Source organism: Maylandia zebra, linkage group LG16 (assembly GCF_041146795.1).
Source record: "Maylandia zebra isolate NMK-2024a linkage group LG16, Mzebra_GT3a, whole genome shotgun sequence".
Classification (NCBI taxonomy): Eukaryota; Metazoa; Chordata; class Actinopteri; order Cichliformes; family Cichlidae; genus Maylandia; species Maylandia zebra.
The window spans coordinates 8,610,463-8,625,697 of NC_135182.1; the positions used below are offsets into that span (position 1 = coordinate 8,610,463).

The 15,235-nt window shown below is 41.2% G+C and overlaps 1 protein-coding gene across 7 annotated transcripts in view; it reads right to left on the reverse strand.

Annotated features, from left to right (window-relative positions):
* The window catches only part of lrch1 (leucine-rich repeats and calponin homology (CH) domain containing 1), a 109,418-nt gene that overhangs the window by 13,347 nt on the left and 80,836 nt on the right, over positions 1 to 15,235 (reverse strand). For 4 of the 7 annotated variants that reach the window (XM_004566295.6, XM_004566291.6, XM_004566290.6 and 1 more), the window contains 5 exons: positions 14,649 to 14,721; positions 13,069 to 13,191; positions 4,878 to 4,987; positions 3,373 to 3,510; positions 3,149 to 3,226 (listed from right to left, as the gene is read on the reverse strand). In XM_004566295.6, coding sequence (XP_004566352.1) covers positions 3,149 to 3,226; positions 3,373 to 3,510; positions 4,878 to 4,987; positions 13,069 to 13,191; positions 14,649 to 14,721 — 522 coding nt within the window. The remainder of the gene's footprint in view (positions 1 to 3,148; positions 3,227 to 3,372; positions 3,511 to 4,877; positions 4,988 to 13,068; positions 13,192 to 14,648; positions 14,722 to 15,235) is intronic. The other 3 variants (XM_004566296.5, XM_004566293.6, XM_012923301.5) reach the window with 1 other exon arrangement.

Consider the following 15,235-nt stretch of genomic DNA (forward strand, 5'->3'; position numbering starts at 1 on the left):
CTTGAGCAGCACCGTGTTAAAAATCCGTACTCCTGTTTCTCTTAAACTGGCAAATGGAGCCTGTGAATGTGACCTCAACTCTAGATCTGTAGCAGTTCTACCTCTAAAGCCAGTCTTTTTCTGTTTCTACAGCTGCAGAAAAGCAGAATGAGTAGTTTTTCTTGCTTTCCTTGAGACTGATCTTGCTTTGCAGTATGAAGCTACAGATAAAAACTGGAAACAAGCAGAAACAGCCAGCCTGGATGAGTATAGTGGTAACAAGGTCCGCCTGCCAGGTAGCCTTGAACTATAGGTGTGCTGGGATGTAACAGCAGGTGTACCCCTCTGTGTTTACTTTTCTTTCCTGACTGTAGACTTTAATTCTGCACAGCCTGCTGGGAAACATAAGTACCTTGGTAATGACCCAGGTCTTTGGACTAATGCTGCATTATAGTTGTCCATGATCTCATTTCCACAGCACACATTTCAAACATTTATTGTTATATAAAATTATAGGAATCTAGCAAAAGCGAGCCTAAGTTTTCTCTTCTACAATTATTTGCAGTTGAGATGTTGTAAATGTTGCCCTCTCCTAATTTTGATTGGTTGATGAGTGACAAAGGACAATGGAGAGACAGCGGCATTTCAAATGCTGAGCTATTTTCAACCTAATAAGGTATAATCGGCCTTAATAATAAGGAAGACCGTGAGTGTCAAAACTCAACTTCACATAATTTGAATAAAAAATGAAAGCACAAAAATATGTTTCCTATGGAGACCCAAAATGCATACGAAACAGCTGCCAAAATGACAAACTGATGTTTTTCCTCAGAAAAAAAAAGGTCATCTGTGTACAGTCTTTATGCTATCATAAGCTAACCAGCTACTGGCTTTAAGTTAGTCATTCACCATAAGGTGGCAGCACTTTAACAAAAGGTTTTGGGGTAGCTATCCACAGGTTGCAGTCTTGAAAGTTGACTTTTATGCCATCTTGGTATTTGACCTTAGTAACTTCGTGTTACTAAGACCTCAGTCACAGACCTAGAGAGCAGTCAGTGACCATCTGCCCAGCTTTCAGTTGCTAGGGAAAAATGTGTTTGCTGGCAGTTGCCATGAAATCAGTTCCTAAGTCCTCATTCTAAAAGGCCAGTTAGTGATTCCCCCTGGTATCCACTGGTTGCTAGACAAGAATGTGTATTCTTCAACAAGTTGGCAAGTGGTTGCTAGAGTGTAACATAAAAGCTGCTCCTTTTGAAATGCATCTGCTGCAGAGGTAAGGCACAACTCTTACTTTGAAGGCAACTGTTTTTGGGTTCGAATTTGAAGACTAAAAGGCAGACAGGTTGGTGTCTTCCATCAATCTAAAGGCAACTGCAGCCATCCACCAGCAAACAAAGCAATCACAAGGGTTTCAGAGCACCCTGTTTGCAGTTGATGTCAGCCTGCAGCCACTTCTAAACCAGTCAGGGAATACACAGTTCTCTCTAGTGACCTAGTTTCGATCTGGTCACTAGAAAAAAAACTGTTGCCCGAGGCTGAAGGCTAACCTGAAAAATGTTGGAATGTCTCAAGGGGGTATTGAGCCAATACCACTAAAGCAGGGGTGGGCAACTCCAGGCTTCGAGGGCCAGTGTCCTGCAGCTTTTAGATGTGTCCTTGATCCAACACAGCTGATTCAAATGGCTAAATTACCTCCTCAACATGTCTTGTAGTTCTCCAGAGGCCTAGTAATGAACTAATCATTTAATCGAGGTGTGTTGACCCAGGGTGAAATCTAAAACCTGCCCTCGAGGCCTGGAGTTGCCCACCCCTGCACTAAAGGGTCTGAGCACCATCTTGTGTTTCAAAGAGATATTACACAAGAGTGTATCTGGAACCTACTCCAGGCTGATATGGACTCGGCAGACATCTCTGTAACACGACACACAGACACACTTCATAGTGTTTGTCTCTTCACATTCTCACTATAGTTTAAGTTTATTTTGAAAAGGGCTTCAATTCCTTTTAAGGCGTTTCAAGCGATTTTATTTTTTATAAAAAGTACCATCAAGTGTGCATTTAACATCTAGCTCATCACTGTGCACACTGCTGAACTTTCACTTTAAATCTGTGTTATTATTATTTTTTATTTTCAGAATCCACCACACAGGGTCTATGAACAAAAACCTGCATGAAACATCATATGTTCTCAGTCTGGACAACACTCCTTAAATCAGTGCAGAGGTGGAAAGTCAAATCTGAACTTCTACAAGTGTGTTCACGCACAAGGAGTAAACACAATCAGCCCAGCATGCTCTGCACCAGACTGGAGCTGCCACTTTGACTTCTGTCATGATGGAGGAAGCTGTAAGCTGCAGGCAGCGATGACAGCGGTGATGAGTCAGCATTGTTGAAGTTAAACGACCCCATTAGACAGCCAAAAAAGACAAAAAGAACAAAAAGGAGGCAGAAAGGATATTTAACCAGCCGTGGGAAAAAGCTGAGTGGTTTTCAAGTTTTTGTAAGATTTGGGTTCAACCTGTGTCAGACTGCTCTACTTATTGTTCAGTGGCATAAAGGTAAAAAAATAATGCAATTGTGTTATCAGTTCTAACTGCTCAAGGATGACATTGCAAAAAGTTGCTTTTAGACACACAGAACCATCAGCTTTCCTTCCATGTCTGGTTTATAATTTAGTGTCTGGCAAAAATCTTTAATTGTAGTTTTCACCTCACTTTCTGATATAAATTACAAGGAAATGGAAGGTGCCAATGCTACAGTGTCATTAAAGTAAAATCATAGCCCTAATGCTGAAGAGATCTGATTTTTGCAGGACACTTCTTTTGACTTATTGTGTCAACAACAAGCCAACAACCCATTGAATCAGGCTGAAATGGACTCAGTTGGGAGTTTCTCTGAAGAACTGGGGGCGTTTTCAGGTTGGAGGTTGCTGGTTTAAATCCCAGCACAGGCTTAGAAAATGTCCTTCAGCAGCAGTGGGGCTGCACAGTAGCCATCATGGTATTACCTGATAACTGCAGCGTCAGACAGACTCAGACTCTGGGTGTGTAATAACTGATTAGACTTTAAGTAGGTTTTGGAAGTCATTCAACTTGAAATCCGCCCCCAGTTCAGACAGGCCATGGCTTCTAGTAAAGGTGTTATTAATGTACAAAGATGCACTTCTTACCTCTGGTACGCCTATTTTTCTACAGGCATCCAGAAAGTTCTCCACATTCCTCCGACACTTGGCCATGCTGAGTTTGGGCTGGAAGACAAATATAACAACTTACTGAGCTACACTTAGAAACACAACTTTGTATTTTTTACACTTTAAAGGGGATATTGGGAAACTGAACGCTCATCCAGTGATTATGCGAAGGGTCAAAGGTTGCAACTGTCAGTGAGACGTACCACTGCAGGTGAGGGGACGTGGATGCTGGCGACAGAGCGTGGGCGAATGTGATTGGCCAGATGGCAGAGCACGACGCCGTCCATCAGAGACGAACCAAGGTCTTCAGGAAGGACGACCTTCAGTCTGCTCTCGATGCTCTGAGCAAACAATGCAAGCAGCTTTGTGTGAGTAAAAAGGACTGGATCGCAGTATCATACAGTGAGAGAAAACAGAATCAGACATCCTGATGATATCGTCCAAAACAAACCTCCATAAACTCACTTAGATGACTGAAAATCTGAATTTGCCCGAAAACCGTAGCTTTGATGGGGTCAAGCTCAAAGATGCAGTTACTGAATGTTTGAGTGTTTTCTTTTGCGCTCCAAATAGCACAACTCTGAGTCACAGTAAACCTGAACGCATCACATTCAGTGTGGCAAAACACAAAGCAAAGTGGGAGATTAGTTTAGCTCTGGGTTCCTTCACATGAAAAAAAAAAAAACGAACCATAAAGAAACAGAACAGGACTTCCCTGACAGCTGGCAGGCTTTAAAGTTTTCTTTAGTTTAAAGGTTAACTAGTTACAACCATCCTTAAGTCTGTTGGTTACATCACATTCCAACATACATTTGACTTACATGCAGGCCACATACAGCCCTTTCTGATCCCAAGAGGCCAAACTAAAAGTGCCAAAAACAAGCCCAATTTCAGTAGCATGTTTCAGTTTTTCTACACAAAGACATACTGCTGCAGTGCATGAAAGAAACCTGTAAGCACGACTCTTTTACAGAGAAAGTTCTGGTAGCACACTGTCCATCTGTCACGTACCTACAGTGGGTAGTAAGAAAACAGGAACTTTTGTGTTATTTAATTACTTATCTATCATTTTATTACTTTTGGTGTAGTATAAATGGCTATGTGGGAGGTCTTTACCAGTAGCAAAAGTTGTAAAACTAAAGATACAGTTAAAAGTCCAAAGTTCATGCCCTTCTTCATAATTTTCCAAAGCCATTCAATGCATTTATTCAGTGTGTTTTCCGGTCTGATTTTATGTTTGAGACCTGTGGCTTACAGAAACAAATATATGTCTAAAGAAAACGTCCAGGTCATTTGATGCACTTGTCATAAATATAAAGATATAATTGTATATTATTACCATCATCATTATTATTATTATATAACATATATTCTTACATCTTTGCAATTTTCATTCAGTGAGATTTCACTGAGCTGATAAAATGCTGAGCTAAGAAAACAAAACAACAAACAAAACCCTGTGGTTCCATGCAGAGCGTCAGACTTATTTTAAATCAGAAGAGGAGCTCTGGGTTTATGATCCAAATCTGCAGTTAAGATACAATGAAGGCTTTTATGGAGACAGATATTTAGTCTGGCCAGGGTGAAAACCTGCTTAACCTCAGTCATGCAGGCTGGATACGTTTGACATAAGCTCATATCAGATCTATAACACCCCACCCCCCACTCAAATAATATAAAAAAATAAAAGAACATTAGCTTGTCTCACATCTCTCAGCTGCTCCATGAGCTCCAGTTCCTCCCGCAGCTGCTCCATCTTTCTTCTCATGGTGAACTGAGGATCCACAGACTCCAGGCTCTTGTGGCTCCGCAGGAACACTGCAGCAACAACAAAAGAAAATGGAACATAACACATTAAGCATCTGCAGGAGTACACAGTTAGTACCAGTTAGAGATAAAACAAGGACAGCAGACGTCTGAGGAAGGAGAGATTTGCCGTGATGAGCAGAGACTGAAAAGCTGCCACTGGAGGCGGGAAATCTAATAATCATATGCCACAATAAATACCAGCAGTGCATTTAAACAATGAGCAAAGACCTTCTCAAGCAGCTGATAGACTGCAAGATATTAAATATTCTACTGAAACTAAAAATGCAGTAGCAGGTCTTTAAAACACAAATTTAGACTCCTTTTAACTAAATCACACAGCAGGATCAAAATCCACAAAGACTTTGGAGCACCGACGGAGAAAAGAACGTCTGTCAAAACCTGGGAAAGGGGACAGAAAAAACCTCCATATTTGTATCCTAGGACTACTACAGTAGCTTTGCATGAGTCAAAGTTAAAAGTAATGTTCATTTTTTAAATACTGGGCCGTGGTGCTGCACTTCAGTTCATCCACTGTGCAGCCTGATGCAGACAAACATCCCAGAATGAGTGTGTGACACAAACTGACGTGAGAGGAAAAAAAAACTGTTCTGTGGAAAGTTTACACAAGCACAGCATTCACATGCACTCGTGCAGTCAGAGCTCAGCATGCTGCTCGCTGCCGCTCTGTCACAGGAGCCGTCATGTGAGGAGGAATTAGGGCTCCAATAAACAGCTTGTAGATAGAAAAAAAGCCCAGACAGATGGATTATTAAACGTTAAGTCCTCTGTGTCTCTCATGTGCTGTGGTCTTTCAAGGCCTGGAAAAGAGTCAAAAACCTTCCAGGCACTCAGATTTTTAATGTGCTGATCTATTAATCAGACAATAGTTACCAGGCCTACTGAGCTGAGGCTCAAGCAGGGAGACAGTCGACTGTCTTCTTGTGTCTCAAAAAACACATGAAACAGATGAGAGACGTGTTAATTAGTGAGTGTTCGGGGGCCTGGCAGGTGGATGTGTTCCCTTCAGTCAGACTCAGCCAGCTGCTGCCCCAGATACCAGTCCTTCTAAAGTTTCTTGTCTGCTTACTGTCCTGCTGCCTCTCAGCAAAAAAGCAAATCACCATCAACACCCCACCCTTGTTACATTTACTCTCCAGCTTCTCTGCTGGAGAGTAAATGTAACAATATACACATATGTATATGTATATGTATGTATGTATATACACACACATACACACACACACACACACACACACACACACACACACACACACACATACATATATATGTATTCCCACATACCAGATCTTTAGTTTACCCTCAAAAATAGCAGACAGATGGCGGCTCTTTCGTTCTTTTGAGGAGATTAAAATAAATATGTAAATATTTGCAGAGTCGCTTTACTTTTGCCTGAAAAAAAAACAACTAAAAGCATAAATTAAAGATCAAAACAGCTGCTGGGATTGGACTGTTCCAGCTTCAATTTAAATAATATCAACAATTGGAGCAGAAAGTGAAGAGAAGCTCGGATTAGAAATGCAGATGACGAGATGCACTTTTATTTAGCGTGTGTAGGAGGACAGAGTGTGAAACACACTTGGTCTCTTCCTACACACCCACACACATGAAAGGCACACCGCTAAACTCTGAATCATTCACCTCTTCACTGTCCTATTTTCCACACGCATACATCAGCCTCTTACAGCTGAATGAAGCTGAACACTGCCTGTGAATGTGCAGTTCCACTGAGCGACCACAGAAGGGAGCTCCAGGCTTTTCAGTGGGAGTCATCTCATGTTTTGAGGAGGAGAAGATGAGAGGGCTTCAGGGTGTGAATGTTTTCAACAGTTTTACCCACATTTCAACTCTGCACTGTCAACACTGACATTCCTCTGGAACTGAATGAAGCTCTTTGACTAAACCCACTGATCAAGTTGACGTTTTTTTTGAGTTGGTAAAATAATCTACTTGGACCTTGGAGCCTAGTTCCTCTGGGGAAACAGCAGGTGGAGGAGCTGGGGTCCACTAAAGGATAATGGAATACCGTCTTAGTGTGAAAAATCATTTGGTTGGCCTGAGCTCTCCGTTTGAGACGAAGAGGAAGGGGAATATGGTGAAGGGCAAACGGTTTTCTCTCACTCGGTTTATATTCTGGGTCACGTCATGCTACAAGCTGCTCAACACTCCCTCCTCTTCATCATCTTCCTCCTCTTCTCTCTAAATATCTCTCTGTCTCTCTGCCATCTGGACATTCTGAGCCTGTAGCATCTTGTTTCTGTGCCTCTTCTCTGAAGGTTTTTTTTTCATGGGGGGGCTTTCAAAGTCCTGCTTGTTGGCGTTTTCCTCCAAATACCCTCCTGATTTGTAACTGGTAACATAAAAAATTAAACACTATCACAATCTAAGCAGAATTTGGACTACAAACTGCAGCAATACTGACAGAGCATCCCAGGCTGTGTTTACAATAAAAGCAATAAATAAATAATATTAATCAAAGAAGAATAAGTGTGGAACATCTTTCATCATGGTGGCTGCAGCCATCTTTCATAATGTCCACGGCTCCGCTGCTTGTCATTAAGTGGTACACAGGTGGTCGAGATCCATTTATTATCCATAATCATTCACCTTAAGTCATCTGGATGCTCTCTGAATCAGCTGACAGAGGGATCCAAACAGTGTGTTGGTTCAGGCTGAAGCTAGTGTGAAAGTGTACAGTGGAAACGTCAGCTCACCAAAGCACGCCCATGTTATTGCCCAAGGACCCCAAATTCTCCATGACTGTGGCGGAACAGAGTTTATATTTCCTCCTCTTAGCTCTCACTTTAGCGCCATCTTTTAACCCTGCCGTCTCCTCCAGGACTACAGGCCTCGGCTTGGGCAGTAGAACTGAGGCCAATTCGCCAATAATGAGAGTGAAATGAGATGAAAAAGACACACGCAGGCTTGACAAGACAAGACTTGAAAAGCAAAGGTAACCACATTTTCCAAGGATAAACACAAAAAGCAATGAATATTGACTTTGGATGATTGAATCGTTAAAAAAACAGCAGGAGCTGATATAACAGGCTGTTACACAGTAACTGCTCACATCTGAAGGGTATCCAATCAGGTTAGTATACTATCAAAGACTGGCTGATTGCCTTTTTGATTACAATTGATTAAACGCTCCTGGCCTTTGATTACATAAACCCGATTCCAAAGAAGATGGGACGCTGTACAAAATGTAAATTAAAACAATGCAAATACATGCAAATCTCATAAATCCTTTTATTTATAGCATAACACAGAAAAAATATATTAGCTCAATTTGAATATGATGGCAGCAACAGGTCTCAAAAAAGTTGGGTTTACCGCACTGCAGCATCTCAATTCACATCATATATGTAGTAACATCGGATTTTAGCAACAGTCCATAAAATTTGGGGAACTGAGGAGAGCAGCTGCTGGACTGACTGATACAGGATTGTAGCTGCTAAACAGCTTCTTTGTTGTATTTTACGTTTCAAAATGTGTGGAAAGATTGTAACTGGTGAAAGATTCTCCACTATGAAGCCACGCTGCTGTAATACTTGCAGTTTAGCATTGTCTTGCTGAAATATGAAGGACTTTGCTCTAAAACCTGTATATACATTTCTGCTGCTATCGTACCATCAGAGATGCACACCTGTGAACTGACTGCTGATAACAAGTTGGATGGTTCCTCTCCTCTTTAGTTCCACTTTTGATTTGTCTGACCATACAACACTTTTCCATTTTGCCTCAGTCAGTGTAAATGAGATCAGAAGTCATTTTCATATGTATAAAGAGGAAGAAAAAATAAACATTTGCAACAAAACATGTTTTAGTGTAACCTGCAGTAAATTCCATCAAGTAATCCAAATGTCCTTTGATTATTTTTTATGGATTCTGATGGTTTACATAACCATTTTTAAAACCGGCACATAGTTTTTAAAAATGATGGTAGTTACATGTTTAAAAAGACAAGTATTCAAAGACTGATCACACGCAGTCTGTGCATGCATCTGCACTTGAAGTCACTCACACAAGGTGATGATTGGTCACTAATGAGGTCAGGCGCACTGACGATGGGAGCATGATGTCATTCTCCCTGAGGCCTGAACCCATTACGGACCATTAGTCACCATCTTATCACGCTTACACATAAGGGGCTCGTGTAGAAATGTTGTGCTTCAAAAAGAGTTTCAGGAAGCCACTGATAGATAACTAATGATGCTCTCCTTACAACAGCAAACACTGAGAGCGCAGCAGCTCAAAGACGCGAGTCAGATAGCTTACAGTGTGAAAGTTAGCATCAACAGACCGAATCACTGTACTTTTAAGTTCAGCATCAGTACACTTGAAAAGTTTTTTATATAGCGAGGGCACAAAAGGGAAACACATGTAAAATGTTACAAGAGTGAAATGAAAATGAGTCAGACTTAAAAACTGAAAGTGGTGAGAAAGTGAAGTTTAAAGAGTCTCTGAGGGTTAGTAACAGATTTGTGAACATTCAAGAGTTATTACAGCGAGTGTGTGAACAGCTCACAGCTAAGAGTCGCCGCGATATATCAAAGCCTTTTATGGACCAAACGACTAAATTGCAGCTCTCTTCTGGGCCGCACAAAAATAACTTCTAGCTCTGTGAGCACCTTCCTCGACACACTGCATTTTCACATCCCCTTTAACCCAACCTTAAACATTACAGCTAAATGACCCAGCCAAACTTGACTGTTAATCCAAGTGTGAACCCTGTCCTAAAGTCACAACCAGGCAAAACATGTCCACACTTTGTGGTCTACAGTTGAAACTGGTGCTGATGAAGATAAATAAAATATGACACGGCTGTGATCCATCTACTATCTTGGACTCTATTCCAGTGGAAGTAGGATACCCCTTTAGGGACCATTATCTGACGCTTAAAATATAGGAACCGAAAATAGACGCACACGAAACCCAGACTCATTGATACTTCATACATGCACAGACGCATACATCTCCAATTGTATGTGTGTGTGTATCAGACTTTCCTAATACGGTCTCTGATGCTGCAAGCCATGTGATGGTTAGACTTAAGACATTTCAACTCACAACACATGCAGGCAGTGTCACGACAAAGCCGACACAAAACAGAACTGTTCCTTCTGGAGTGAAGTATGAGAACAGAAGTGAAAACAAATGCTGGGATTCTTTGTATTAACGCATTAAAAAAAAACCCTAATAATAACATTTTTTTCATTTTGCTCAAGTGCAAGAAGGACAACTTCAGTAAGATGTAAGGTCCACCAGTAACAGGTTTACTCAGTGTGCCCAGCTCAGTGCATATGCAGCAGAGCAGACAGCTTTGCCAACATACACTATATTATACACTACAGTGCAAGAACTTACACTCACCCATTCAAACCACTGAATTTAGGCGTTCCAATCACTTCCATGGCCAAAAAGTCTGCCCTGACCATCATGGACTTTCCTCCACAAAAATCAACCTCATTCAGCATTTATGAAAGCACTTGAGGACTGGGGAAGCTATGTATGACTGACAAGAAGCTCTTTAGAACACTGCCAGATCAAACTCAGTCCAGCAAACACGCATGTTCAGGCAAACAGTGGGTACCTGTGAGTGAACTGCGTGGTTGTGCACATTGCGTAATCTCACATTTCTCCCATGTGGGCAAATTTCCCCCCAGGTTAGCCACCTGTGGATCACATGTGGTTCCTGCACTGTGGGGCAAAGGTGTCAGACTACTAGACCCCAGTTTGTAAGGCACTGGGGTTTTCCTTTGAATCAGCAAGCTGCATTTGATGATTCTCAGTCATTAGAACACACTCACTTATATAGAAGCAACAAAACACTTGGTTTGTTACAATAGCTATTTTCTTAGAAATGTAAATTTCAGACCTTCTAGATCTTCTACACAAGCCAGCTGCAGTCGCACGCACAAATCATGGCATCAGCTCTAACTTCTACCACGTGCGCCTGCTGGTCCACAGCCACCACACACACACGGGAACAGCTTGAGATGAAAGCAGAGTGCGGTGAAGCTCGTCTTTGATCACAGTCTGCTGTTTCGACACACAAACGTATGCACGCGCGCGTGCATGCAGAGCATCTAATCTGAAACACCCTAACATGTGGTCTGAGGCAAAGAAACACACAGTGGCAGTGGACGAGAGAAATTAAGAGAAAGCTGTGACAGAATTTCAAAGGAAAGGAAGCTGCTGTCCCCATTCGCACCAACGAGAGGAGCCAGTGAGTCGCAGCTTGATGAGATGACAATAAAGTTTCTTAAAACCACAGGTGAACACAAACTCAGACCCTCTGTGTCAAAAGGTTGTCCAAAATGCTGTCGTCAAGATTAAAAAATAAATGAAATTTATAAAAAACTCAGCTTCACCTTAAATCTCAGTGTTTGCAGTTTAAATGTCTGCATGTTCAGATGCCTGCTGACAGCCCAACACCACATCATCAGACATTACTGCTTTTTCTTTAACTGAGGAGGAAAACTGAAGGAAGCCACAGCTCCTTTACTCCTTTTTTCTTTCACAATCGCCACTCAGGCTAACTCTAAAAGATTATAAAAATTATTTGTGACATATTTCTGCAGGTACAACAGGCAAATTCTTTTTTTGAGGTACTGTGCTCAACAAATTTATCAGACCACACAAATATTTGAGAAAGAACAAATCAAAAACTTGTTTAAAACGAATAAATATATTGTCAGTTAGTTGCCAAATAGCTGAGACTTTTTTCCCCAAAATTTGAGCTGGTACACTGGACTGAGAAGTGAGAACTACAGGAAGCAACATTAAGGGGGGTACACAGTTCCACAGTGAGAGTTGCTATGCCAACAGCTACAGAGAGTGGTGGAGGCAGCAGAGAACGTCACTGGCAAGCGCCTCCCTGCCACTAAGGACAACGTAAGACTCAGAGCATTATCGAGGATCACAGCTAGATTGAGAACAATCTGTTCCGAGATTTCCTTCATCAAAAATAAAAAACCATACCCGATCTCTCATTCAACACCATTGTCTTCATGCCTGGATGGCTTCCACAGCACAGCCGCTGTTTTTCAATATCTCTCTGCAACCTGCGATGCGCCTCCTCAATAGCCTCCAGTGTGCTAAAACGGTCACCCTTATATTATTGCACTAAAAGCTCAGTGGGGAAAACATTTTGGTTTGAAATAAAAATAAAAATGTAAAAAACAGAGCTTGGAAAAGAAAAACAGTACAGAAAAATACAAAAATATCCTGGAATTCCCTTTAGTTTTAGTCTTTTTTGTCAGCACAACCAGGCTGTGAATGGTTAGCATGTCATGACTGGGACTAAAGGACCTTCACATGTGTATCAATAATGCTTATTCTGACAGATATAAAGCCTTGTTACAACTAAAACTGAACCTAACAAAACTAAACTGTTCAGATGGAGAGAAGCTGATGTGTGCACTCATGGCTGTGAAAGTTTGAAGGCTGTGGTGAAGTCAGAGTTGACAGTTATATAGTCATAATGGGGTTTCCATGGAGAGACAGAACAAGAGCAACTGTGCTGGAAATGGTTCCTTTACGTGGACTGGAGGTGACTGCAAGAGGAGATCGCCCAAATTCAAATCAGGTTGGTTTTTCATTTATAATGGCTCTGTTCCTGGAACTCTGAAATTAAACCTGGTATAGATCAGTAATTCCCAATGATATAACCTTAATTAATTAGTTAATTAATTAATTAGCAATCCTCTTTGCTTATCCTTTTCAGGACGGGGGGGCGATGACAGCTGTCTTTGCAATGACTCTGAAAACCAATTCTGATACGCTCACTTTTTGTGAGTGCTGCTGGTGTTAAATAAAATGATATGATATGACATAGGATGGTAAACAAGTTGTGGACTAATGAACAGAAAAACAACAGACAAAAGACTAAATTCAAAATGTTTTTTGTTTTTTAAAACACATTTAAAGACCACCTTTAAAGTTAAAGACCAGTAATGACAGGCTTTTCTGGCTTTGAAGAGAAAACGGTCCCTACCCAGGGTTTGTCAGCAGACAGCTCAGCCCAGATGTGTGTCATCTGGCCAATTAGCAGATAAAGCGGGACCTACCCCGGTTGTGATTGCCTCCGTCGTCATGGCTACGAGGTGTATCTCTATGGAGGGGCGAGGCCTGTGGGAGGAGGGAGGGGTCGAGAGAGGAAGGCGGGGGCGAGCAGGGCAGCGAGGGTGGAGCTACAACCAGGCGGGTGGGAAGTGGGAAGTGTTCAGAGACGCAGGAGGTGGGGGGTGTGTGTAGTGCAAGGAAGGTAGTTGGAGGAGGTGGTGGTGGTAGGGTGAGCATCAAGGTGAACCAAGTACAGCAAGGCAAAGTTCATTCCACGAAAAACACACCCCGAAAAACAGCAAAAATCACCAGGAGAAAGTGTGAATTAGTTTTCAGGAATCAATGAAGCAGGTATTGATTCAAAAATGCAGGCAGGTCAGATTAAATGAGTGTTTATGTGATTTTAAACATCAAAGGTCATGCAGGAGAAATGAAAGTGCCACAAAAAAAGGCAAAAAGCAAACAAACAAGTAAATCAGAAAAGGTAAAAAAGGTGAAGCAAAGAAACAGAATGAGATGACAAGACACAAAACAAAACAGCACAAAACAAAATAAAGATTAGTGGCATTTCACATTACAAATCACTCTCACATGCTGTTAGCATCATGTTAGCTTCATTAGCGGTTAGCATCATTTCACACTGGTAACAGCAAACAAAAGCTGGATGGTTGCCAACTATAATAAAGCATGGGCAGAAGCTTTCTATCATTCTGCAAATAAAGCTGATGAGCAGGGGCCACAAGCTGCCACAACATGACTGCTGCTGCTTCGCTTTAAGCTAATGACTAAGTTCAGGGTTTCCAGCGGTGTATCTGATATGCCCGTGTTGGTGTTGTTCAATACTGTTTGTCCAGGATCAACTGACCAGTCACACTGTTATGATGTCATAGCATTGCAATGTTCGGGAAAAAATGCCTTAGTTTGTATAAAACTCTGTATAAGATTCTGGAACAAATGGTAAGCATTTCAAGTTGTTAATTTTTACAAAATAATAAATATATTACAAAATTAGGTTTGCTGTTAGTCAAATTTAGGTATACATGTTGGTTTGTGAGCAAGAGTTTTTCAAAGCATTAGCTGAACGCTCAAACAATGTCAGTTTTAATGTTTATCCTGGACCAACATTATTATGATGACGTTTCCAGCAGTGTATTAAAGCTGACACCCTTTTAGGGCCTTAGAAGAAAAATAATTAAGTGCGTTTGCTTTTTCACCCACCTGTAGAAAGTTTTGCTTTTAGGGTTTTTAAAGCCATATAAAGCCACGTAAAAGAAAGACAATTTCCTACACTCTTGTTTAACCAATATGGATTATATCAATTAGAATGTTGAGCTCTAGGCTAAGCTTAAATTAAAACTACATAAGCTACAAACTGTATGACTAGAGCAACAGAGCTCATGTCAAAATCAGGTGTTCATCCTACACTCAGACTGTGCATTTTTTTTCAGCGACCAGCATAGTAAATGCCATTAAATTATCACAGTGTGGTAACTGAAAGTATACTCTGTCCAGAAAAAAACCCCAATTTGTTAACCTGTACATCTGGTACTCCAGTTAACCTGGTCCACTATCTCAGCTGACTCACCCGAACGAGGTTTCAGTCCAAAGGGTGGGCTGGAGAAGGATGGAGGTCCGCTCACTGGAGATCTGTCATTTCGCTACAACAACAGAAATGGAAACAAAAATTAAAGTCAGTCCTATTTTAGTCAATTTAATGAAAAAATGCTGGACACTCTTGATCCTGTGCTTCATGTGCAGTTTTCAATGACACAGACTTATGAATGACTCCACAGAGAGAGATAAAGTACACAGAAACACATTCACTCCTGTGATGAACCTGTGCAGACTAACAGGAGCTCAGTGGCCTAAAATTGAACTCAGAACAACACTCCACTCAGTTCCTGCCTCCTCTACCTTCAACCATCACTCAACTCATATGGTGAGCAGAAACACAGATACAGCAGACTAGCTTAGTGTCAGCACCAACGCTCCAGAGGTGTGTAATTCAACAAAATTGAAGAGGTACATATTCTTTTCCAAAGACTGTTTTATTTTTATTTAAAAAAAAAAAAATCCTACGGTCTTCCATATTTTCACCTGGTAATAACATCTGATCTGAATTTGCATTTCTTATGTGAACAACAGCAGTTTAAAATATATGCAGAACACACT